We start from the raw sequence: 25,478 nt of genomic DNA, 5'->3' as shown, positions 1-25,478 counted from the left end.
GCTAACCGGTTTTTTGAAATCAAACCTCGCTGGTTACGGGTTGTAAAAACCCAATCAGCTAACCGGCCCCGGTTAACCGGTAACCGTTGGTCATAGACGATTTTTTACCAAGCAACCGGCAGGTTGGGCAAACCGGTGCCGGTTCAACCCGTTCGACGGGTTTAAGGGAGGGTGAGAAAATATTTATTACTCTGTATAAAAGATATGTATAAAAATCTAGTGCTTAAAAATGGGAACGTTGTCATGTTATTTTTATATTAATCATAAATAAATTAAAAATTTATAATATAGGAGTATAAATTAAGAAAAAGGGAGGTTAAGTAATATCCAAAACATAAGAAAGATTAGTGTTATAAAGTAAAACGAGTATAGAATTATCACTTTTCAAAATTAGGGGAGGCCATGATTCTTGTCGCTTTGTGGAGGTATTTTAGTGGAAGCAGACTGTCATAATTTGACACAAAAATAAAAAAAGCAAAAAGAAACATACATGGAGAAGTCGGTGAGAAGAACAAGAGGGCAAAAGGGGAAGGTAGATCCACAAGTGTAAGCTTATTGTATCCCTCTTTTTGAAGGAAGAGATCTACACTTGACTCCCTCCATATCTCTAACCCCCCATTGGGTCAACAGAGAAAAGGCTCATTCATTGGGCGTATTATTCTATAGAATGATCGCATCAACGGTGCGAAAGCCCCTGTTTGTCATTACTCTATTGGCGTTATCTCTCTTCCTCGCTCTCTTCTTGTTCCCACCTTTTCCTTTCCCTACCGTTACCTTTAATTCTTCCCCGTAAGTTTTGCTTGTTGTTCCCCCTTTTACCCTTGCTTTGGTTTCTGTGTTAAGTCTGCGGACATTTTTTATTCTTACCTAATGGAGTTTTTTTTGGTGTACCGTTCTGATCTGTTTGAATTTGGGTGCAATTGCAGGCTTGAAAGACCTGAGATATGGAGCATACGAAGATTAGCCGAGTGGAGACCTTGCAATTGGTGGCTCCAACCTCATCTTAATGGTTAGTTTTTGGCAGATACTCCATCCAATCTCAACCCCCATAATAAACCTGTTAGGGGGTGTTTAATTGTTGTTTAGGAAGTGAATTATTCATGTATTAGAATCAGCATAACAAGTACCATGTTTGGTAGTTGCTATGCATAAATTCAGCACACCAAGTATGGTGTTTGATTATCAATTTACAATCCTGCCTAACTAAAACAAGTATAAGTTATGAGGAATCTATGTATTGTATAGGGTAGAAGATGGAACAAGTAATACATGAATAACTAATCCTTGCATACTCTAATTAGCATTGATTTGAATAATTTTACACTCATTAGTTATTACTATATTGCTGCATTGGCATTTCTGGTGGTCTGTTCATGGAGATTGAGCTGTCTTTATACTTGGGATAGTTTTATTTGCGTAATAGCTACTTGGGAATTACTTAGGGGGTGGGTAAAAGCAAGAACTAGGAAATAAGCTATAGTTATGTGTATAACCTTCTCTACTGGGGGGTTGTAAAGTTTTCTAAGTCGAGCATTTGACTGGCTCCAATGCAGACATGGTTTTGTTGTTGAAATGCTGCAGCTCTTCCTGCTCAGGCTAATGGGTATATTCGGGTGGATTGCTATGGTGGGCTCAATCAGATGAGGAGAGATGTAAGTATTGCTATTTGCTGCACCTACATTGAATATCATACCAATTGAAATGTACGATGATAAAATTGATATTCAATTTGTTTCTCGTCATTTGTGATCTGCAGTTGTGTGATGGTGTTGGAATAGCTCGTTTGCTGAATGCTACTCTTGTTTTGCCAAAGTTTGAAGTAGCTGCATACTGGAATGAGTCAAGGTATGCTATTGTTATGAATTATATATTTGTTTCATCTTCCTTCTTTTAACCTACATAATGTTGTAGGTTTTAGGTACTTGTCTTTAGTCATTCATTCATTGCTCTCTCTTCTCAGCACACAATTCTGTAGTTTTACACGGTTAAAAGCTGTCTGATATTGTTGGAAGTTTTCTTTATAGGGTGTTTTTGGTATGAAGGAAAATGTTTTAAGTGGTCTTATTTTCTGGTGTTTGGTAAGTAAGCTAAAAATATTATCCTAAAATTATTTATATGATCAAGACAAACACTATGGAGGTGGGGGAGGTGGGGGCTACGATAGTTGGGGGCGGGATGGGGTGTCTTGAAGGATACGGAGGAGTGGAAGTCATTTTCCTCATTTTTAAGGATCTTGTTTTCCTAGAGAAATTATCTTCCAAAATTTTTGACCAACCAAATATGGAAAAATTGGGAATGACTTTTTGCCTTGTGTCTCAGCGGTTTTGAAGATGTATTTGATGTAGACTACTTCATCCAACAAATGAAGGGCTTTGTTAAAGTGGTTAAGGCGCTTCCAGTTGAGATTGCATCAAAAGATCCTGTTAGAGTTGATTGTAGCAAACGCAAAGGCCAATTTGACTATGTTGAGAGTGTTCTTCCTTCCCTGCTGAAGCATGGATATATCTCGATCACCCCTGCAATGAGTCAAAGAAGGGATAGGTACTAATATTTTGTATTTTGAGTTATGTCAAAAACTCTTAACCGATTATTTTTGCAGGAGGCAAATAATTAAGTTGTTTATTCATCTGTGTAACCATAATTACCTTCTTTTTAAAAAAAAAAAAAAATCTCAGGTACCCTCTTTATGCAAAAGCTGCACTTTGCCAGGGTTGTTATAGTGCGTTGCGCCTTACAAGCAGATTGGAGAGGAAAGCGCTTGAGCTTCTACAAGCTATACCAAAGCCCTTCCTATCACTTCACCTTCGATTCGAACCTGACATGGTAGCTTATAGTCAATGCGAGTACTCTGGTCTTTCGGTTGCCTCTGCAAACGCCATAGAAGCTGCACGTGTTGACAGGAAACCCTGGACCGGGGAAATGGCTCGTATTTGGAGAAACCGTGGAAAGTGTCCACTTACACCCAATGAAACTGCATTCATACTTAAAGCTTTAGCCATACCCACCAATACGACTATTTATTTGGCGGCCGGTGATGGGCTGATGGAACTTGAGGGACTAACTTCTGTGTACACAAATGTTGTTTCCAAATCTAGTCTTCTTAGTGGACAGGACTTCACAACCATGCATGGGAATACAAAAGCTGCACTGGATTATTATGTGTCTATTAACAGTGATTCTTACATGGCTACTTATTTTGGGAACATGGATAAGATGGTTGCAGCGATGCGAACTTTCAAGGGGTTGTATAAGACAATTTTCTTAAATAGGAAGGCTTTTGCATTGTTAACCTCTCAGGAGCTTAAAGGGAAGGAACTAACAGAAGCCCTATGGAAGGTTCATAGAGATGATTTCATAATGGGTAGAGGATCTGCTTTACCAGACTGTTTCTGCGAATTCAATCTATGAACTTGTTTTTATGTTTTCCTCTTTAGTTTAGTTGTTGCTTTTAATGTTTTGGTTATACACCCAGAGCAATTTATTTTTGCCTACTAGTTTGCAAATTTATGTGATAGCATTTCATTCATGTATCCTAATGTATGTAGCTTATGGAAGACAACATTTAGCAATTGATAATTCGTGTTCGTTTCTTCTTTTAAGTCTTTTCCTTTCGGCTTTACTCTGTATGTACCTCCTCTTCTTTTTACTTTCTTTTTTCCGCAGATTACATGCTTCTTTTTTGATTTGATGGAATATGGTATTATGGAGGTTGTCTACCAGGGTTCCTTTATCCTTTGATTGATCCAATGGCTTAAAGATGGTGATATACAGAAATTTGTTCCCTACGAGAATGGCTTTACCAGTTCACTAGGATGATAAGAGTTAACCAACAAAAACACTTTAAGCATCTAAAAATTTTCCTTTTCTATAATCAAAAGAATTTGGTTAATATAAAACCAAGTTTGGGTTTACCTTGCAAAAGCATGTAAACTCTTTAAACCAAAAATCCAAAATATCCAATCATTCTGACAATATGAGACATCCTTTAGTGCTGAAAAGTATAACCAAACAAAAGAGTGCTTACTTTCAACTCCCTCAAAAGTTTTTACTTTTTCTCTCTCAAAATCAACCGAAAAAATGCAAAAAATGAGCCGTCTCAACAGATACCTTTCCCGCATCCAGCGTTCTTATTCTCCAACTTGCCATGACACCCAACACTGTCCTAGGTAAGTCGCGCACATTTCAAACATCGAGTATACTAGGGAACATAACGCCACAGTGAAATTGCTAATGTAGTAACAAGTGATCAAAATCCGCTCTGATCCTTTGCACAAACATCGCCAACTAAAAACAAGGCGCAAAACTTATTGTTTTGCTGCCTTAGTCTTCCATAGAAAAACCTGCTTCCATTTGGGCCTGAAGTCACCTCTCTTAGAGAGAGATTGTAATACAATTTCAACAAAAATATTTTTGAGGTTCAGCCTGCCCAAATCTGTCCTATCTGAATTGCACCTGAAGCATATTGCCCATCTCATCCCACTCCGAATCTTGGATGGGTCTCCTGAAGGAAAGATCTAATAATGCCTGACCTCCATACCTCCTTAACCACTCGCCTACCTTGGCCTCTTTATAAGTTATGGTCAAGATCAGGTTGGAAATTCTTCTTTCAGTGCTAAATCCCTGCACCATGCATCAAGCCAAAGACGGGTATGGGCCCAATTTCCAAGCTCAAAGCCAATGCACCTCGAGAAAATAGAATCCTTTAATCATGTCCTCTTACAGGGATGACCCTTCCTCAAAGAGAGCTTGCTCCTGCATGCAAATACACCATATTTTACGGGGTTTTTTGGGTTAAGCTACTATAGCATCTTAGTCAGCAAAGAGTCGTTAAAGCATTCAAATCAAGCATTGAATATAAAAACGCTGAGCAGTAATGAGAAACAACAAGGGGTCCATATTTGACAGACATAGAAGATATACTACAAAGAAGTATGAGTTCATCGTGTCAGTCACGAGAAGAGGTTAACCTTTTAGCATCTGATATATTCATTTTCGAATAAAAATCACCTGCATGAAACCAGAAAAATTGCAATCAACAACAATTTTATATTTCTTGCTATGTAGTCAAAAAGTCATGGCAGGAAAAAGGCAAGTATGCCCACCCTGATTTTAGTTGCACTGCCACCAAAAGAGAAAACACCTAGATACGCTGTTGCAGAACTGCAGCCAATCAGAGAGCTCCATCCATCTTGTAAAAAAATCCTGAGTACTCCTCTAATAGTACTCACTCGAGAAAACAGCAATTATGAAGACCTTCCGTCTTCTGCCAATCCAACCTTACCAAAAATTTAATATCAGTTTCATCTTGATTACGAGACATGGTCTTTAACCAAGGCATGCAAAATCACGGAAGCCTCAGAGTCGAATCCATGACTCAGGTACTGGTCAAATATCAAAGAATACTCTAAAGCGACAGACAGCTCTGTCACACTTAAGTTGCAGGAAATAATACTTTTCCATTCCTTGGATTTTCCATCCAAGCAAATACCATGCAGTAAGGCGGCAAAAGTAACTGAATCTGTAGTGTAGCCCTTACGAATCATCTTGTGACGTAGTTGCAATGCAGTTTTGAGCATTTTATGTAAACAGAGGCAGATAATAATGGAATTGTATGCAGCATTTCTCGGGTGCCAACCATCTGATATCATTCTTTTAAAAGTTTCCATAAACATAGAGTTCTTCTTATCCAGAGGATCATTTTTCTCCTTTGAGAAAATAGTAGGCGTGCAATGCGAAAACCCGTTAACCAAATAATTGAACGTGACATCAGTTGGATAGCACTTGTGCTTGAGCATTTGTTCAAAAATAAAAGCTGCTTTTGCAAGTTTTCCCAATTTACAAAAGCCGCCAATTAGTATACTATAAGTTATCAAATTAGGCATCATACCATTTGATTGCATTCCGTTGAATAAACTTTCAGCTCTCACAAGATCTCCATCCTGACAAAAGCCATAAATTAGAGAGCTGTACGTTACAACATTTGGCATGCAGTTGCACTTTACCATGTGAGGGAGTATCGTTAATGCTCGACGCAAATCACGCTGCTTTACATACCCATCAATTACTGTTGAATAAGTAAATGCATCCGGAGATATTTTTGACTTTTTCATTCTACTGATGCAAGCAACTGCATCTTTCATCAGTCCAAACTTACAGTATCCCTTAATCATAGCATTATAACCTACAAGCCCCAGATCCATACCCATCTCAAATGTCTGCTCAAATAGCTTCTTCGCTTCCTGAAATTCCCCATTTCTAACACATCCATCAACTAAAGTGGCATAAACATAAGCATCAGGTAATATTCCACGGCCAAGCATCTCATCAAGGAGCTGTCTGGCAACAGAAAGCTTCAATTTTTTGCAGAGCCCACTCATCAAAACATTATAAATGCCAGCATCAGGTGATACTCCCCTTTCAATCATCTTATCTCGAATGACTAATGCAACATCAACTTCACCAGAGACCACCAATCCATGGATAAGAGCTCCGTAAGTTGATACATCAGGTTTATCACCATACTCTGTCATTTCAGCAAGCAAATTTAACGCCTTTTCAAAATCACCAGATTTGCAGTAGGCATGTATCATAGGAGTATAACTAAACTTGGTCGGCACCAACCCCATATTCTTAACCTGCTCTAGAAACTTTTCAGCTTCCTGAATTTTCTCATCATTGCAAGAATAAGATATCAATGTGTTATATGTTACGATATCTGGCTTACTGCCAGCTTCAACCATTTTTCCTACAGTGTCTTTTGCTTCTGCCAAAAAACCATGCCTACACTTGGCATCGATGATAGTGTTATACACTCGTGCATTTACAATCACACCCCTCGCAACCATCTCCTCCACAAGCATATCAACTTTCTCAAAGTTCCCATCTTTACAGAACCCATTTATCAATGCCCCATAAGTCTCCACTGTGGGTAAAAAGCTCTTCAATTTCAACTCATTGAAAAGCCCATACGCACTTTTAATGTCGCCCTTCTTGCAGTAACCATCAATCAATGTATTGTAAAAAACAACATTTGGTATACAACCTTTACCCCACCTATCCTCAATCAATTTCCTACCTTCTTCAACCTTCCCCTCTTTACTCAACCCTGTGACAACAATACAAGTGCTAAAATTATCCAAAAATTTATTCTCAACACCGCTACTACTTCTCTCAACGAGCTCATCATACATTCGCCTAGCATCTCTAACCTTACCATGTTTTACAAGACCATGAAGCAAAGAATTACTAGTAACTACATGTGGAACCAAATCGTACGTTTTCAATACAAAATAATACAATTCAACAGCTTTATCAACCAAATTAGAATCAGAATAAGCTTTAATTACAGCATCCAACGCCTCAAGGGTTGGAACTTTATCTTCACAAGTAGTCAAGTTAGACAACAAAGTTTCAATTTCAGGAAAAACTCTAAACTTAGCCAAGAGTTTCAAAAGAGAAGAATAAGCAAAACGATCAAGAGGACAACCGTAAGGTCTTTGAGAGACCCAATCAAAGAACTGAAGACCCACATGAGGATCCTTAAGTTTATCGAACACATGGTGGGCAATGTCGGAAGGAACAATTTCTTCTTGGGAAAGACGGGTTTCGACAGTGTGTTCCCATTTGTCTTGGGTTTGGAGGATTTCACACAGCTCGTTGACGAGTTCTTTGATGTGGCGTGTTAATGGGAAGTTGGAAGGAGAAGGGGGTTTGGGTTTTGGGTTGTGGTGGAGGGGTTTAATGCGGGAGAGAAGGGTTTTAGACATATGAATTAGGAAATGGTAAACTTAAATTCATCTCCTGGATGAAAGTTCAGTCCAGGAGAAAAGGGAGTTAAAAGAAACAGATGAAACAAGGATGTTACATGCGGCTTTTGGGAACTTCACTGTCTCAAAACCTCAGAGAACTTCGACAGTGTCCCAACAGAGACTGCTGCCGTCTCAAACCTGAAACTGTGTTTTTTCCCCTTTGAGCAGGCAGGTGCGTGTAGTTTTGTGTATCTTTAGGGGTATTAATTGAACGACAAAATGTCAAAAATGGTCTATTATGTTTTTGAAAAGGTTTAAAATAGTCTCTTAAGCATGCATTAAACAGTTTTGGTCTTTTAAATTTGCCTAAAATTAATATTTTTAGTCTCCGTCAAATATTTATCAAACTTAGTCTGTAAGATTTGACGAGAACAGGGAAAAAAAGAAACGCCAAGACAATCCCACCAAACTTTACAATATGCGACACAAAAACCACACTAGACATACAAAAGAATATATAATTTCTTAAAAAGTAACTGAAATTACACTTCAAACAATTGCATCAAACTCTAGATTAAATTAAAAATAACAGAAATCAAATCACACGAATTGTACCTCTAAATGGAGTTCTCGCTAATTTCTTATTCTTCATAGTTTAGATCAAATCTAACCGAGTTCAATAAATATTAACAAAGACTAAAAGTGTTAGATTTTTTACAAACTTAAAGGACTAAAATTATTTAATACATATTTAAGGGACTATTTTAAACCTCACCTCAAACATAAGGAACCACTTTTATCATTCCCTTAATTGAACCGATAGAAGGATTAATTTCCAAAAATCACCTACCATGGAATAATTTTTGCAGACTTTATTTAACTGTTCAAGCATTTACCTTTCTCTTTTTTCGGATAATAAAATATTTTATCTTCTTAAATCGAATTTTCCTGAAGGAACCTGATATTATTCCATTTCACTTGTCCTATTTTCCCAACTACACATCTAATTTTATTTTTATTTTTACGTATTGTTGTGACGTGTGTCATATTGTCGAGTTAATGGTGTTTGAATCTACTTCAGGTGTTCAATAGAACGCAGTTTTAATTTAACTAGTAGTAATTATTATTATTATTTTTTGACAAGTTTTAACTTTAATGGATCATCTATGTATTCAGCCTATAACAATGCATTCGCAACATTGTTAGAGACTATGATTTAAATTACGAGTAGTAGGACATACATACAATTGGTATGATACAAAATTTGACAAGGATACTATTGCTTTCAGTCTTGTCGATTGACTACATAATCGGGTCTTACACCTGATTGGTTTTATTAAGTTAGCGGTGGTGGTAATTCCACGCGGGCATAATACGAACATTCTCAGCGACTACTAATTTCAGAGGCACACAAGGGCTAGCTTTAACCACAACTTGTATCAACAAAACTGATTTTTGAAGTTGGTTCAGATGAACATGGCGCTCAGTTTACCCACTAAGTTCGCGGGTTTGACTGTAACGCCTTCAGTTCATGTTAAGTATGCGGGTTTGACTGTAACGCCGCCGGTTCATGCTAGGTTTAGCCGGGGAGTCACTCTGTTTGCAACTCTATCAACTCCGCCGAAAACCAGTAATAGTAGCCGTCAAACGGCAGTGGATTGGGTCGAGGAAACTGCTAGTTTCTTTGAGCTTGATAATCGCCCCATTATGTTATTCGACGGTATGCTTACTTACGTGTAGCGTGGCTTATTCTCTATTTCTTCAATAACCTTGATTCCCTGCGTTCTTTTTCTTTTTAGTTCAATTGGGGTTAGATTTTTCCGTTTTAGATATTGTTGAGAAAGGCAAGGATTATGAATGCCGTATTTCCTTTAAAATAACTGAATTTGTTTAAAATTAAGAAGAACTTAGATTTTGATGTTTTTGGTTGCTCTTTATTGCAAAACTTAAATTTCCTTAATGACCAAAAGTTCAGCCTTTTCCCCCTTTTAGCAAAGAGAATTAGGCAATTCTCAAGCGTAACTTTGTCATCATTTTTGTTTGTTCTGCTGTGGTTTAGTTAAAATGATTTTTCAAGTTTTGACCACAGCTCTTCTGAGTTACATATTATCTTCAAATGCAAGTTTAAGACTTATAGTGATTGATCTGAAAAGGTTAGCTAGCCTACTGAATTAGTGGTTTTGGACAACATTGTGCGTGAAACTGAGAAATGTTTTACATATTTGATACTAGGTGTTTGCAACCTATGTAATGGAGGTGTGAAGTTCGTCCGTGATAATGATAGTGGAAGGTTGGTGTTTTCCCTCTTCTTTTGTGTTTGGATGAAATGAGTCGGCTACAAAGTTGTAGTCAACTTTTTACAGAAAAGCAGAGTCTGATGACTCTTGATCAGATCTTATGCCTGGTTTACCAAATTATAAGTTGTGACCGGAGTTGTGTACTAGGTCTGCTTTCAGAAATTGACCTTTATGTCTCAGTCTTAACGTTTGTTCTATTGTACTCTACCGTCTTGGTTCGTGTTTGAGAGCTCTGTAGAGCTTGTCTGCTGCAGTCATTCTCGATAAATATATCTGTTAATATCCACTTTGCACCAATTCACTTGATCCCTAGCCGATTGTTCCAGGTATAGCATAGTGTAGTGGGTAATAGATAAATGGAAATTTGAAATGGTAAACCCAGGTGACAATACGTTGTTTTAACTGTTTAATGCAAAGAAAGGCTCACCTAGCTCATATAACAGTCCTCTAACAGAAATTGTCTGAGCTACTCTAGTTAAGGAAGGAAATGTTATTGACTCTTAGCAGTCGTACTTCTTACTGTTATCGTCATCATTTGCTATTCTGTGATTTTTGTTTTTTCTTCAAGGCTATTTATGCTTTATTTCCACATTCTGTTGATATCCAGGAGAATTAGGTATGAAGCTTTACAAAGTGAAGCAGGCAAGAACCTGTTGAGGAGATCCGGCAGAGCTCCTGATGATATTTCAAGTGTTGTGCTTGTTGAAAAAGATAGGTATGATGTATGTTCCAAAAGAAAAAGGATACACATGGCTCTAATGCTGAATCAACATTTATGCTTCTTTTTCTTTTGGGGTGGTGGGGTTTTTTTTTTTTTTTTTGGGGGGGGGGGGGGGGGGGGTGGAGCGAGAGAAGGAGCTTAACTTTATACACAGTGTATGAAGAAACTAAATACATTGGAGTATTCAACTTCAACTCAAATTTTGTCCAGACGATACTCAAGTAGTAGCAATCACAGCTGGAGTAACTAGTGAACTCTGTTTTTCAGGTCTTATGTGAAATCGGAAGCTGTTCTGAAGATTATGGAATACATTAACTTGCCTTTCCCACAGCTAGCATTCTTCTTACAATTTGTGCCTCTGTAAGTTTTCACTGTTCTGATCCGAATCTTAGTGGAGAATAAGAAGAACTTGCATCTTCTGGTGCTTAATTTTCCCCTCATTTTAGCAGATTCGTTCGAGACTTTGCATATGATAATGTTGCCAATAACCGTTATGCACTCTTTGGCCGCTCCGAATCATGTGAGATATAATTGGAGGCGCGGAGCACTCTTTGGCTGCTCCAGTTCATGTGATTATACACTATACAGAAACTGGTACTTCTTCTATTGTGTAAGTAAAATACTCTTTTGTATAGAACAAAATTTGATATAGTTTATTATGACTTGCTGCTGTCTGTATATATAGCATCTAAACTTGTTTATTCTTATGGTATGGTTCTGGTGTTATGATTGGTTACAGAATAGAGAACGAGAATGCTGACAATCTTATCAATTGTTTCGATATTGAAGTTCACATTTTTTATCTCATGTCTTATTCTGTCAATCCATCATATCTTTTATGTTACCGCTAGTAATGTGTGGTTTATACATAAGTTCCAAGTCTAATGAAATGCTCTACGATTTCTTTTCTCCCTCTAATTTGAATAGAATGTTCTGCATACAGGCTAATGTTAACTATCTGAAATAGAGAGTTAGTTATGGTTTTGATTAGTTATTCTTTAAAGAATTTGTATCCATAAGTCTTGAATCTAATAGTTCCCTAAAATAACAGCATAGATATAAGACTATTAACAGTTGAATAGAAGATTCTGCACAAAAACATTTTTGTGGCTAGTGAACAAATCAAGAACAGAACACAATAGCGGCTTTTAATTAGTTGTACTCATTACAGAAATTGGATCCATAAGCGTTGAATATAATAATTTCCTAAATGGCCAAATAGCTTTAAGCCTATAATAGGTGAGAATAATGGTACATATCTCTCAATTGTTGAACAATTAGGCATTGTAAAATTAAAACTATGGTGGCAGCAGACATTTCACAGCAGGGCTAGTATGAGTGTATCTTCCATGAGCATTGATGCACTTGGCATGAACAGGGTTACCTTTAACAGAAGATATATACACACGATCGAGAAGTATGCTTTTGCAGCCAACAGTCTCACTGCAGCTCAGATTTATCACCTCGTCCATCAGGGAAGTCCCAAGTATTCCTCTGAATGTTATGTCGCTCAATGCAACTGCAGCTGTCTGCATTAAATTAGTTATACCAATCACTTAGTAACAAAATTCAACTGTTACACAAAATAGTTCGTTAGAAACTTATACGGTGAAAGTATACAGAGTTTTTATACTACCATGATTTTAACCCGTTGTATTAGGTAAACTGCCTTATTCTTTTAGGTTATCAATTTCACCTGTTATGAACTTTACTTGTTATTAGGTGACCTGATAGCTTAAAATTCTTCTTACACTAGTAAATAAAAGTTAAAATGATAGAAAAATAGTTCACTAGTAATCTGCGGAAGCTGATTAAAGAAGCATCGCTTATGCCAAAGCTATATAAGCAAACGGTTTCCTTTCTATCTATTTCTTTTTTGTTTATTTTCAGAGTTCAATAATGTGTATTGCAGTAGTAAATTTATGTGGTCTCACATCATTTTTGCAATTGACTCGGCTGGGACAGTAAAACTGGTCGATGATGATGGGATTGTTAACTGCAACCAATTTAATTCCTTCAAAACTGATCCTCCTTGCATACCCTTTGCCTCCCTGTTCCACTCGAAAACTAATATGTTAGCTAGTTATGACTGTAAAAATGATTTGTCAAGTGTAAATGATGAATATTATCGGAGTATTTTCAAACTGATATATAACTACGTGCACATATTACCTGCCAGGTCTTAATCCTTACTCCAGTTAATGTGTCTTTTATGGTGCAATTTCGTACGTTCACATCTTCCACTACTTCAAATCCTCCTTCTCCCAAGGATCCAATACTGCACTCATTAAATTTTACCAATAAAGTCATATTTACAATTTCACAACATTCTAGTAAACTAGAATTTTAAAAAACAGCAATTACCTGATACCGTGGCCTGGTCCGCATGCTATGCCGCTAATTTTTATGTTGGACGACCCTCCTATTGCTATACAGTCGTCGCCTATCATATTTCATTGCCCAAAATGAGTGGAGAAAATCCGTTATAATAAGAATCAACTAAAGCAAGTTTTATACTCCTAATGAAAAAGTGTAGTTCGACGGATAAATTTGTCAATAGGATTTAACCTATATATATATACTAGTGCAAAAACTTTTACTCCCTTTGTTTCAATTTATGTGAACTTATTTCCTTTTTAGTCCGTGTCAAAATGAATGACCTCTTTCGTAATTTGGAAACAAATTTACTTTATGAAATGATTTACAGCCACACAAATATTCAAGACTTATTTTGAACCACAAGTTTCAAAAGTCTTCACTCTTTCTTAAATGTCGTGTCCAGTCAAATGGGTTCACATAAATTGAAACAGAGGGAGTATGAATTTAAGGAGAGCCTCGTGACAACTGACAACGTGAAAGTTGTCCCCATGTTATCTATATAGTTCACAACTATAGATTTGAACCGTGGAATTAGCCATTGATGCTTACATCAGGGTAGACTACCTACATCATACCCTTTTGGAGGCAGCTTTTGTGGACACTGCGTGAACGCGAAATGCTTCGCGTACCAGATTACTCCTTGTAAGTGTGAACTTTTATATTTATAGTGTGATCATTAACTTATTAGGTGTCACTTTTCTTTACTTTTTAGGTTAATAATTTCACTTATCATTACCTTAAGTTATATTTTAATAACTTGACCGTGTAAATTCTTTTAATATTGTAGGTGCATAAAAGTTAATCTCAGTGAAAATGTACCTGTTGCAATGAGAGAGTTGTGTATTCGTACGTTTTTGCTAGCGGAAATGTCAATCCCATCGGTGTTAGGACTATCACCAGGGGCCATAATACGAATATTAGCGATGCTAACTTCATTGCAAGCAGTCAATATCATATGGCTTCTAGCGCTTCTTATAAGCGTTACTCCCCGAACTCGTAGCCGGTCACATCTTCTGAAAATCAATGCCTATATATCCAATGACCATCACATTAATTTAGTGCCTATATTTACACACACATATATAGAGGAATTTTCAAAAAGATTAAGTGCATACTCACAGTTGGTCCTTTGCATTGTGTTCCCTGGGCAAAAAGAAATTTCCATGTGTAAGAAATTTGGTCGAAAAAGGCTTCTGGCGTTTTAGTTTTCTCTATAAAAAAGACTGCGAAAGTGAGTTTTAAAGCTTACTTGGGATGTGTTATCATCCAAGCAAGGATTCGACCACCATACATGGCCTTGGCCGTCAAAAACTCCATTGCCATTAACAGTAAGATGATTGATGTTCGAGAAAGTGAGCCATGCATTGATTGCACGTCCCTTCCATCCCGATTTGCTAGGTGCAATAATATTTCCTGATACCTGAAACAGAAGAAAAAAACTTCTTGTCAGATCTTTCAGTATTGTTTTGATCTTGCATATGGAGTATATGTTAATTTTGTTTCTATTTCTTTTTTCTTTTCTTTTTTTGGATAATAATATATAGTGTCGGGATCAGCTTGCATGACTATTTCAGTGGGCACCTGCCGCCTGGCCGCCTCCCACTAGTACTCGATCGAGTAACTGTATCACATGAGAAGAAATTACCTAACGTCTTTTTAACCATAAGAATCTTGTTTTTAGTTATATATGCTTGTTTTGTTTCTTAACGTCGAGCAAAAAGGCTGGAGGACATAACCTGGATATGGATTTGAGAGGGTTTGCAAGGACCATCAAATGTTAAAGGCGTCAGTAAGAACTTCATTCTTTTTGGTATAACAAGAATTACACGACTAGATTCCGATTGGCAGACAGCTTTCCATGCCTTGAGAAAAGCCTGCATGTATATCCACAGTTCATCCACACATCCATGTTTATGAATTCTCACATATACGAGGAAATAACAAGTTTTACTTGCTCTACATATCCGTAAATGTACATATTATTAAAAGATCGAATATGAGAAAATATAAGAAATTAGTGACTTTACGTACTGGGGAATCGTCGGTTCTTCCGTCCCCAGCGGCACCAAAATCCACGACATTAAAAGTTTTAACGTCAGCACTACATACAGAAGAAACCATGCACAACAAAACCAAAAAAATGCCCAAGTAAACCTGCAAACTAAACAACTTCATCATTGTCCCGATAGTACAATAACTATGCACAAAAAGAATGTACGTATATCTTCAATTTATATAAATTATAAGCATAGAAAAATTAAAAAGCCATGATTCGCTCCACCACTTTAGATTGAAGTCACAATAACTGGCAACATTTTTTCGTATCAAAATATTTATAAAATTCGGCCACCATATACCAATATCATCATATTGGACTAAATCCTCCAGGTTCATTTAATTAAATCCATAGATTTGACTAATACTATCCTTTTATTTTAGATCAAGTACGAATTAACCCTCTTGGATCTCACACTTTTCTCGTCTAACGAAGCAAAGAATAGAAAGAATAGCTGACTTAACGCATAATTGCCTGGTTTACTACTTACGTTAGTACTAGTATGTTTCGACTTTTTAGTTGCTTTAGCCGTCCTCATAAGAAAAGAAAATATATCTTACTGCATAGAATCAAGGAAACTTAATTTAAATTTAAATAGTGGTACGATCGAGCCTCCTTTCACTTCAATCAAAAACTGATCATTGAATGTTGAAGATTTAATTTGAGATGCTTGAGGACTTTCATGTTAGTTTCATCGATAGTCACTAAACTAACTCTTTGTAACACTATAGTTACAAAATTATTATACTTGTAATAGTAAAGTCTGTAAGCTAACTATTTTGTAACACTAAAGTCACAAAATTAGTCTTTGTAACAGTAAAGTCACTAAACTGTGTATATAGTTGCCCAGAAAATACAAATCACCAACAAATCAAATTTTTTGACTCTAGGAAATGATATGTCATCGCCACATTATAATTTTACTGTGAACATGCTATGTGAGAACCTTTTTATTAAAAACTAAAATTATAAGTACCAACATTAATGATTATGTGCCCTGGTAGAAGTTCACCTATATATCTACTAGCTAGGTTGATATTGCAACCTAATTGTTGTAATTCTATCAAGTTCAAATTTCACCAAAGGCTAGATTTCCCTTCTTCTGTCACTTCTCTTGCAATTTCAGATGCAATGGAAGAATTTTTCTGCTTAAAAAAATCAACAATATTGGGTGTATATAACTATATAGGAAAAGTCTGTGAAAGGGACGCAGAAGGTTATTTGATTTCATTCACTTATAATTTGGTACTAATAATATAAACTAGCATATTTATACAAAACTCAATTAACTGAAAACTAGATGTCCGGCTTTAATAGGATTTCGACTAGAAAGACTATTTCACCAGGAACTAAAAAACTAACAAGAATTATCTCCTAAATTAGATCTGCTTGCTACTTCATTCTCACGGAAATGATATATTTTTCTGATGAAAAAGTCTGAGCATCGCTGTATCTCATGATTGAATGACTCAATTTGAGTCTTAAACTGATTCGGTGTAGTAGGTCACAAAAAGAAGGAACACATATCACTTGATTATTATATACTTAACTTAAAAAGTGCCAGTTTTTCCCGTTGTTTTCAGCCTGATCTTCTTCAATTATTGAAGTCATCATTCTAGCTATATATTACCTTTAAGTAATAATCTAGAAGCAACGTTACGTTGGAGTGTCGAATTTGCCCTTCTGAATATGTTCCGCATCTAGCATTAATCGTGCGTCAACCAAAAACAACAGCATTATCGTAATAGTTGTATCAGTAGTAAATAATACGGTAAAATGAATTCCTTTTTAAGTTTACCTCATCAACTTGATTCTAGTCATTTTTTCAATTATGATACCTTATATTGCTTGTACTTTTTGGTACCAATAACTTGGTCCACACCAAAACTTAGGCAGACCCTCTAGTGTGTGTTTTACTTTTGTGATACCAGTAACTTGATCCACCAAGACTAGGGCAAATCATCTAATTTTTTTTCTCTGCTAAAATTTTAACTCTAGTCTCCAAGATATCACACACTTCGTTATGTTACACCCTTGGGCGTGAAACTGCGAATATTGCTTGTACAGTCATTCATATAACGGTATAAAAACTTGTGCAGGGTCCATATCAAGTGTGCAACTTTCTCAATCAGAAGCATTTAAGTTGTTAGAGATCACACTTTCATTTACTTAATTATATGTTCAAGTTATCCCAAGAACAACTTCCAATGCTTCGAAAAGAATACCATATCTAGTTAAACCTATTCTCAAATCAAATACCGAAAATCTTGCATTTTTAACAACGTAATGAACCAAAGTAAGTAACTAACCATACCTAATTAACGTTTATTTATTACAAGAAGACACGAATTAGCCTAAAAAAGTGTTCAAGCTAACCCACAAATCCATGGACTAGGGTCATCAGGGAACAAAAGGCCCAAATTAGATACAACCCAAAAGGCCCATAAACTAACCACGAAACAGGCCAGCAATTGTATACAACAGAGTGGAACCAATAGAAAGCAAACTCCAGCCCAAGTTTCCTACAGATTTTACAGCCCGTGAACGACAGTAATTATGGCCGTACCATGTGTCTCTAGGGATATTAACATTGTAGATGAAGGTAACAGCTTTGGAGTTGTAGCCGTATATGGTAACATCAGTAGGTATCCACCCATCGTATCCACTCCTGTAGAGATACACGTAACAGATCTGATAGGTGCATGGACCGTATACTGTATATGTATCCTTTGAACACCGCTCAAAAGCCCTGCTTGCTGGGTCATCTAGCCTTGGTGCATAGACCTGAACAAAAATGGTAGTCCACATTGAACAACTAAACAGTATAATTAAGGGATATTTTGTCAAAAACACACCTGAACAATTATTTTTTGTAAGAAAAACACTTCAACCATCACTTATTCCCTCTTTCTACCTGAACGATCATGTATTAAAATAGACATGATTGAGTAGATGGGGATAGTTGGGGTGGAAAAAGGAAATAACTTATAATTGACCTACTCATCTTCGAGGTCTATTTTAATAGATAGATGGTGGGTGATAGTTCAGGAAAGAAAATGGAACAATCGATAGTTGGGGTGTAAAACTCGCGAAAAAGTGACAGTGACAGTTTAGGTGTGTGTGTTTGACCATTAACTCCAAATTTAAGCAATAATATTACTAGAATTAATAAATTGAGCTTATAAAAGTTACCTGATTGCCATATGCATCGCCAAATGCTAGACTAATCTGATCTCTAGTTTGTGTTGGTGAAGAGCAGCTTGTCCTTATGCTCACCGTAAATGAACAGCGTGCATTCTGCCCCTAGGATATTCAGATTAATTTGAAAACCCAGACAGTTTATACAGATGAATGAACAATCCTATTTTACCAAAAATAAATTAACCCTATAGCCGACCCCAACAAATTTGGGATGCAGGACAGTTGGTTAATCTATTGAATATCTATTTTCTACACAAACACATGATATTACGGAACAAATTAAAAAAGAAGAAGCAATGAATAAATGAAGAAGAAATGAATAAATGGTACCTGGTTTAGGGTGGTATTGATTATATCGAGGGACGAAATAGGCTGGGGGTGGAACACGATGGATCTTGATGCTTGGGCCCCGCTAGTTATGGAAGCGACGGTGATAAAGAGAAGAACCAGTATCGCTGGTCGTCTGATCATGGTTGGTGACATCGAGAACCTACTTTTAGATTTCCTAATTAATACTATAGTTTTTGGAATTTGGAATATAATGGCAGTCGGCGTTTACTAATTTGTGGCGAAACTTGGAATGGTACACGACTACTCTTGGGAAGATAGGGAAAGGGTATATTCGTCCTTCCGCGTTTAGTCAGTGTAAAAAAAAAAAAAAAAAAAAAAAAAAAAAGGTATCAGATATCAGATGTTAGGTAAAACAGATGGCTACAAACAGTACAAAAATGTGTTTGGCATGCAAAAAAATTATTTAATCATTAGAAAACAAAGTAAGTTAATTTAGCATCTGAAATTAAACTGAGAATATACATCATGATTAAAGTATAAATATGTGTATGCAAAATCATATTTTCCAATCATTGCTTTGATGTAAATTTCATGTGCAAACAATTTTTTATCGTGGGGGCCTGGAAAGAGCATTGCACTATCGTCTAGAGTCTAGACTCAGTATTGGCTTATTCGTGGCGCTAGGTATCTTAGTGAGCAAGTATTTGGACATTCTAGTCTATCCAATAAATTATTGTTAGATGTGTTTTAAAATCTGATAGGGATGGTTTGTTCGGTGGCTGGAGCTGCGGTTCCTTATGTCACTCTTTTCTATTGAAATTAATAAATACACAACAGTCCCTTTATGACTTTGCTTCCTGGTTAGACTTCAAGAATGTTCTTTGAGAAATCTCTGATCGGACGCAATTAAGATTATTTGATGATACTGAGAGATATATTAAATTTTTCAGAACAGGCTAAGATATTGATGTGGCTTGAATTACTTCTAATACATTTTGTACAACCTTGATTAACAAAGCCAGATGAAAGAAATTTGGGTAAAATCTTTGCATTTCTTGAGTCGTTGGTCGCTGGTGGTGACTCTTAACAAACTTCCACTAGTAGTCTTTCTGAGAAAAAGCCATATATTTGTATTCTTCGATTGGCAACCCACATACTGGACATGGACAGATAATCCTAGACAAAAACTAACATAAAACACAAAATCATGTTTTAAGTATGTGCTACTCACTAAATGAACGCTGGACTATTATGACCATTAACGAACACACCCAATTCAAAGGTCCAAAACCATATTCCGTTCAATTGCAAGGGCATTATAAAGATACAATCCCCAAACGAACCAGCTCAAACGTGTCAAAGAATGTAGAGAAGGAAAAGGAATCCATCCATCCCTACTTCACGCTTCAAACGAGAAAGGTCCTCCATAATTAGAAAGCAGTAGGATGATTTTTCTTATCTCGCCAAGCCAATAAAGAAAAAGATTAAAGCACTAAAACCTGCAAATAAAATTACTGACAGACTATCCAAAAGCCAAGGTAAGATACAAAACATACATTAGAACTACACTCAACAAACACAGTGCTGCTCGAGTCCCAGGAGCTTTGCATAAACAAGAGACTGGGAAAATCTTAATCAGAATTCTGTTGGTGGTTTCAACCTAACCAGTCTCTTGATTCTATCTTTGTCAATGTTTTCCAGCAACCCCTTCAAAATAAACAGTGAAATAATAGCATTAGCTAGACAGCAGTAAACTGAAGACAGGAACATGCAGCATGAAACTGAAGACAGGAACAGGCAGCAAGTTAACAGCCAAATCAATACTTGGTTCTCTTTGTTATCACATTGGACTGATAGGGATCATTAATTGAGACCATCCTTTTGAGTAAAACTAAAATCATGATTTAGTAACATCCAAAGTTGGTACTAAAGGTGTGACCTGATGGATGCAGTAAACCATGCAAGCCATCTAGCATTGGCACGAAAGACCATGATTTTAAACAGGTAATGTTTGAAATACGTTTAAGAGTTTCATAACACTGTTTGCTTCTCCAACTAGAATCACACCATAGTACTTGAGAAGATGAGAGTTTCAAGCATGTGAAATTATTTATGTTCCAACACAAAGACATTTTGGCTTACCGTCCAGACAATTTCATCCAGGCACAAGCAAATTTTTCCATACTTATCCAGGAAAAGTCTCTCGGATGGAGGTTTTCCACATACATCCTTGAGAGCAGATGTTATAACAAAGATTGCTTCAGACACTGCAAATAAAGCCAATAAGATTCTTAAAAAAAAAAATGGAAAGCCAAGTTTGATGATGTTATAAGTGCAGAACAGGCATCCCAACAAATGGAATAACTACCCTCTCTGTTTACAGATAATCCCTGCAGGACAACTGGACAAGAGACCACGAAGCTTAAAGAAAGACAATATAGCCTCACGGATGGCAATTTCCATAACAACATTGCCAGACATGTAGATTTCTGTGGTTACCAAAATGGATGCTAAAACAGGATTTCCATCTAACCTAATGTGGTAGCAGTAGTGGCTGGCTTCCTCCTCTCGAGAATAAAACACCTTAAGTAAAATTAAAATCAGCTCAATTATGTGATCTACGCTAAAATATCGAAGGAATCAAATAAGCTTCACATAGAAAATCTCTTTTTCATGGAATGAACACCATAATGCAATTAGGTATCCAACCTAAAATAAGCTGCACATTACATTTTTATTGCAGAAAACTTGATCATTTATCTTTAGTTATACATGCTCTTCTAGAGAGGATCTTGAAGAATAAATTCGATATTTGATAGAGCCAAAACGACGGTGGGAAAACGTATTAGGATAAAACTATTTAGTAAGTTGAGTTTATTTTTTTTTATTACGGCAATATCCGGGCCAACACGTACAAACCTCGACTATTCAACCGGCTACCTGCTACCTCCCACCAACATATATACCAGGTAACTCCGCATGCCAAGACTCAGGCAGATGAGAACAAACCACCTAGTTTTTGACTTGGCAAAAATTTGAACCCTAACCTTCTACAATATTAATCCCTCTTCATTGACCGCTAAATACACCTTTAGGTACTTAGTAAGTTGACTCATACCTAGAGATTCTTCTTTTAATGCACACAAAAGAAAGGATGATATACTGAAACATCAAAATCTCAACATCTCAAATCATGAAATCATCTTAGTTTAGAACATTCAGCAACTTCAAAGTTTGCAAAGGCATTGGCGTTCACATAATTAAGGTCAGAACTGGTTTGCCTGCTTCAACTCAACCAACTAAATCAATTGCCAAAAGCACTAAGCTATATGGAGACACATAAACAACATATCTAAATTAAGATTGTACACACATGAGACGAAGACAACACAAGTTGCAGAGTCTTTTCAACATAAATTAATTGCTAATGAGGCCTTAAAAAACTGTACCATGCATCAGCAAAGCTCTATTTTTTTTGTTGAAGCATAAAAGTTAATGACTCAAAGTGAATGTGATACACTTACACGCAAGTTCATCATACTCATCCTTTCCTACAACATAGATGCTGACATCTCCAAGTACTGTGTATACGATGTAAACAGACCTGCAGATAAAAAGTATGTGAAAAGACTACAGATAAAAAAATCATCATGAAAATAGTCCTAATTATTTCATCTTTTACGACAAGAATCTTCTATTAAGGTTCAGCTGAAAGGAGAGTGTTTTCCAGAAGAGAGCAGCCAATTGATATAAATTCAATTCCAAACACTACAGACATAAAGGGGGAAACTTGGAAAGCGAGCAATTTTGGGAATCAACACAGAGTTCCTCTCAGTGTCACCCTCCCTCCCCACCTCTCCAACCACCAGCTGTTTTTATTTTACATGTTATTACCATTGGTCAGGAATGTTTGCCCAAGTAACCACAGAAAAGATTTACTTACTTGTGGCAAGCCACTAGAAGTTCTTCATTCTTAACCCCTTTAAGATTCTCCGCACCCAGCTTAACTAGGAAAGACCTCCAATGCAGACGCTCTTCTGCTGGTACTCCATTAAAACTGCAAGTGAAAAGATTAAAAGAGGTCATTCCTGCCGGGAGAAGAAAACTAAAAAAATTGTTGTCTGTACTAAAAACAAAAAGCCCCTTTCCCACTGGAGAAACTTTGATTGAAGGAACAATAGCATATTTATCTTATTAGCAGGATGTATCCATACAGAACAAAGAGGAAAAGGGCACTGTCCCATATGTATATTGTGCCATTAATTCCTAGTGTGATACAAATTGAAATAGGATAATGAAAGTCCTCAGATTTTAGTCCATGACCTAATATTCCAAATTTTTAGGATCAGTTTCAGGAAAATGACACAATAGATGAAGATTTTATACACAGATTTAATAAAAGATAGTCGAAATATACGAGCGCTACATTAGTATTGAGAAATAGGTGGATAAACATCAAAGTGATGGCTCGTCTTTTAAAATGGCTTTAAGACCAGTGATTTTATATGAGAATGAATATTGTGCCTTACACAAGATGAACATAGAATGTGAATCATAAGACGGATGATTGTTATAAAAAATTGGGCAGCATTAGAATGATCACCGCCAATAGAAAGACAAGTAGCATACATAGGAGATAATGATAAAAGGTTCCTAAGATTGGTCTGGTCATGCCATACTAAGACCTCCAAATGTATGAGTAGGTAGCTATGATACCATGATAATTGAAGGTGTTAAAAGCGCACAGAGTATACCTAAAATTACATAAAAAGAAGTTGCCCAAAAAGATTGATATAGACAATACCAGCAAGTTGAGATAAGGCTTAGTCATGTATGTACATTTATATTAGGTCCAGTGAAGAGAATCTAGAATTGAAGAATTCTCAATTGTGGAGTATTAGCATGTAACAAGTCAAAATGGAGAAAAATGGATATTGAGGATTTCTATGACTGACCACAACTCAACTAGCTTAGAATTGAGGCACAATAGTAGTAGTTATTGTTGATCAAATGCCACCAGTGGCGAATTTATGTGTCAAAAAAGGGTCACGTGAACTCATGGTCACCCGATTAAACTCGGTATATTATGTGTATAATTCTTAAAATATATCTAGTATTACCTACTGGCACCCATGCCTAGGCTTAGTGGTACACTTGGTTGAAAGCTAAGTTATTTACCTAGAGGTTCAAGGATCAATCCTCACTTCATGCATTTTATTCCTCCTTTCTTCAGTAGTGCACCCATCTTCTAGAAATCCTAGATTAGCCTCTGAATGCCACCCCTTGAATCATAAAAATTCTAGAGCTTGGAGGAGACTGACTTCACAAAGAAAGAGAGCAAATTGAATACAAAAGAGGTTTTTTTGGTCTTTCTTTATTCTCTTCATTCTTGCTTCCCTTCTTTTTCCCTCCACCTGTGGTGTGTTAAGATGACATGAGTGGAGCTTAAATGAAGCAATGAGGATTCATATAGCCGACCTCAACTTGTTTGGGACTGAGACGTATTTGTTGGCGTGGTGTGTTAAGAGGAACTCGGAGTAAAGGTAATATGGACAACAACAACATACAACAACATAACCAGTGTAATCCTATAAGTGGGGTCTAGAGAGGGTAGAGTGTAAGGTAATACGGGGCTGCACCAAATTTAACGGAACGTAAGCTATGTATTTAACATTACTCAACGAGAATTACAAATATGAGAATACAATTAAAGATAGCTCGAGGCCAAAGATTGAGCTTTTCCAAAATTATTTTCCTTAAAAGACAGATCGCTGACCTTATTAATCCATAAGAAAGTAAACACAAACCAGCTGATCTTATGAAACAGATACCATAAGAAAAACGAAATCTTAAAGATAAAGCAGTGATTCAAACAGGAAGTAGTAATTAATTTAAGGAAAGCAAAGCAGTGGTGTTACCGTTCAACGAGGACGTTGCCCTCGGAGTTGGCAAATAAGACAGCCAGAAGCATTTTCTGAATGTGATCTGATCGGCGAAATCGGATCAGAAATCGCGTTTTTTAGGCGCTGAAGAATTAGTTTGACTGCTAATTCTATTCTGACCACTGTCTTCCCCAATATTTCTGGTCCTTTCCATTTCTTTTTCTCTTTCTTTTTGGGGTTAACAAAATGTGTCTTCCTACATTTTTTAATGGAAGACTCTCATATTGTCTAATAACTTATTATGTTAAAGTTTATTATTATTTTATATAATAAACAGATATTCTGATAATAATGCGTTTTTTACATAATTTTTAAATTAAAGCACCGAAAGGTAACCAAACTGTATTGATAGGAAAGAAAAATGAAGTTGATTGAGATGATTTTAAAAAATATATAATTTTAGTTATACATAATAAAGTAATGGATGAGTTTCTATGGTATAATTTTTTTAAAAATAATCAGCCGAACGAAATAATTGATTCCCTTACTTTATAATTGTATCATGTATTGTAATCCATGAATCATTGAAAATAAAAATAAAAAAATCTATTAGATTATTAATTAATTCTAATTTTAGTTCTTCTAATATTTGGCTAAGTATATTGGACTTTCAATAGTTAAATTGTCCAATTTTTATATCTTTGCATGTGATAATTACAAATTTACCATGATTATTAATCGTTCCACCACTTAATTATTCATGTGATAAGCTAAAGTTGTAGTGTTACTTCAAATAACGTCTATGAATAGTCAAATATAACATATGTTGTTGAAGGGACCGAAAATACATATTTTAATTAATTAATGTTAAATATGTTAAGTCATTACAAAGACCGAACATAG

General features: G+C 36.2%; 6 protein-coding genes across 14 annotated transcripts; 2 read left to right on the top strand and 4 right to left on the bottom strand.

The window, feature by feature from the left end:
- Positions 1-665: 665 nt before the first annotated feature.
- On the top strand, positions 666-3,599 carry LOC132055650 (O-fucosyltransferase 13). 2 transcript variants are annotated; one of them, XM_059447587.1, is made up of 6 exons: positions 666-789; positions 927-1,009; positions 1,582-1,652; positions 1,757-1,845; positions 2,320-2,541; positions 2,676-3,599. In XM_059447587.1, exons 1-6 carry the CDS (start codon positions 668-670, stop codon positions 3,406-3,408), a joined length of 1,320 nt encoding a protein of 439 aa, XP_059303570.1. In that variant the 5' UTR covers positions 666-667; the 3' UTR covers positions 3,409-3,599. The 2 variants fall into 2 exon arrangements, with proteins under 2 accessions (XP_059303570.1, XP_059303572.1); XM_059447589.1 differs by having other exon boundaries at positions 763-789; positions 1,554-1,652.
- A 347-nt stretch (positions 3,600-3,946) lies between these two features.
- On the bottom strand, positions 3,947-7,997 carry LOC132055649 (pentatricopeptide repeat-containing protein At1g52620). Of its 6 annotated transcripts, none has more exons than XM_059447585.1 (3): positions 5,103-7,997; positions 4,921-5,007; positions 3,947-4,752 (listed from the first exon to the last, which is right to left on the bottom strand). In XM_059447585.1, exon 1 carries the CDS (start codon positions 7,764-7,766, stop codon positions 5,310-5,312), a length of 2,457 nt encoding a protein of 818 aa, XP_059303568.1. In that variant the 5' UTR covers positions 7,767-7,997; the 3' UTR covers positions 3,947-4,752; positions 4,921-5,007; positions 5,103-5,309. The 6 variants fall into 6 exon arrangements, with proteins under 6 accessions (XP_059303568.1, XP_059303565.1, XP_059303566.1 ...); XM_059447582.1 differs by having other exon boundaries at positions 4,968-5,007; XM_059447583.1 differs by having other exon boundaries at positions 4,921-7,997.
- A 1,004-nt stretch (positions 7,998-9,001) lies between these two features.
- On the top strand, positions 9,002-12,398 carry LOC132055648 (DCC family protein At1g52590, chloroplastic). Of its 2 annotated transcripts, XR_009414616.1 has the most exons (6): positions 9,002-9,468; positions 9,981-10,038; positions 10,653-10,760; positions 11,034-11,126; positions 11,216-11,376; positions 12,145-12,398. XR_009414616.1 is itself a non-coding variant. In XM_059447580.1 (5 exons), exons 1-5 carry the CDS (start codon positions 9,219-9,221, stop codon positions 11,295-11,297), a joined length of 591 nt encoding a protein of 196 aa, XP_059303563.1. In that variant the 5' UTR covers positions 9,002-9,218; the 3' UTR covers positions 11,298-11,568. The 2 variants fall into 2 exon arrangements, 1 of the variants encoding a protein (XP_059303563.1); XM_059447580.1 differs by lacking the exon at positions 12,145-12,398 and having other exon boundaries at positions 11,216-11,568.
- LOC132055647 (probable polygalacturonase At3g15720) lies at positions 11,898-15,434 on the bottom strand. The gene is made up of 9 exons (XM_059447578.1): positions 15,177-15,434; positions 14,882-15,019; positions 14,395-14,565; positions 14,265-14,288; positions 13,965-14,172; positions 13,131-13,209; positions 12,939-13,044; positions 12,701-12,817; positions 11,898-12,295 (listed from the first exon to the last, which is right to left on the bottom strand). The coding sequence occupies exons 1-9, from the start codon at positions 15,321-15,323 to the stop codon at positions 12,065-12,067; spliced, it is 1,221 nt and encodes a 406-aa protein (XP_059303561.1). The 5' UTR covers positions 15,324-15,434; the 3' UTR covers positions 11,898-12,064.
- Positions 15,435-17,488: 2,054 nt separating this feature from the next.
- On the bottom strand, positions 17,489-19,038 carry LOC132055644 (embryo-specific protein ATS3B-like). Of its 2 annotated transcripts, none has more exons than XM_059447576.1 (3): positions 18,733-19,038; positions 18,394-18,498; positions 17,489-17,985 (listed from the first exon to the last, which is right to left on the bottom strand). In XM_059447576.1, the coding sequence occupies exons 1-3, from the start codon at positions 18,883-18,885 to the stop codon at positions 17,650-17,652; spliced, it is 594 nt and encodes a 197-aa protein (XP_059303559.1). In that variant the 5' UTR covers positions 18,886-19,038; the 3' UTR covers positions 17,489-17,649. The 2 variants fall into 2 exon arrangements, with proteins under 2 accessions (XP_059303559.1, XP_059303558.1); XM_059447575.1 differs by having other exon boundaries at positions 18,394-18,504; positions 18,733-19,035.
- Positions 19,039-19,968: 930 nt separating this feature from the next.
- LOC132055646 (uncharacterized) lies at positions 19,969-24,760 on the bottom strand. Its single transcript, XM_059447577.1, has 5 exons — positions 24,612-24,760; positions 22,637-22,750; positions 22,218-22,297; positions 20,836-20,960; positions 19,969-20,400 (listed from the first exon to the last, which is right to left on the bottom strand). Exons 1-5 carry the CDS (start codon positions 24,662-24,664, stop codon positions 20,329-20,331), a joined length of 444 nt encoding a protein of 147 aa, XP_059303560.1. The 5' UTR covers positions 24,665-24,760; the 3' UTR covers positions 19,969-20,328.
- Positions 24,761-25,478: the final 718 nt, after the last annotated feature.

Source organism: Lycium ferocissimum, chromosome 5, assembly GCF_029784015.1.
Source record: "Lycium ferocissimum isolate CSIRO_LF1 chromosome 5, AGI_CSIRO_Lferr_CH_V1, whole genome shotgun sequence".
Taxonomy (NCBI): domain Eukaryota; kingdom Viridiplantae; phylum Streptophyta; class Magnoliopsida; order Solanales; family Solanaceae; genus Lycium; species Lycium ferocissimum.
This window is presented reverse-complemented; position numbering and strand designations above follow the sequence as displayed.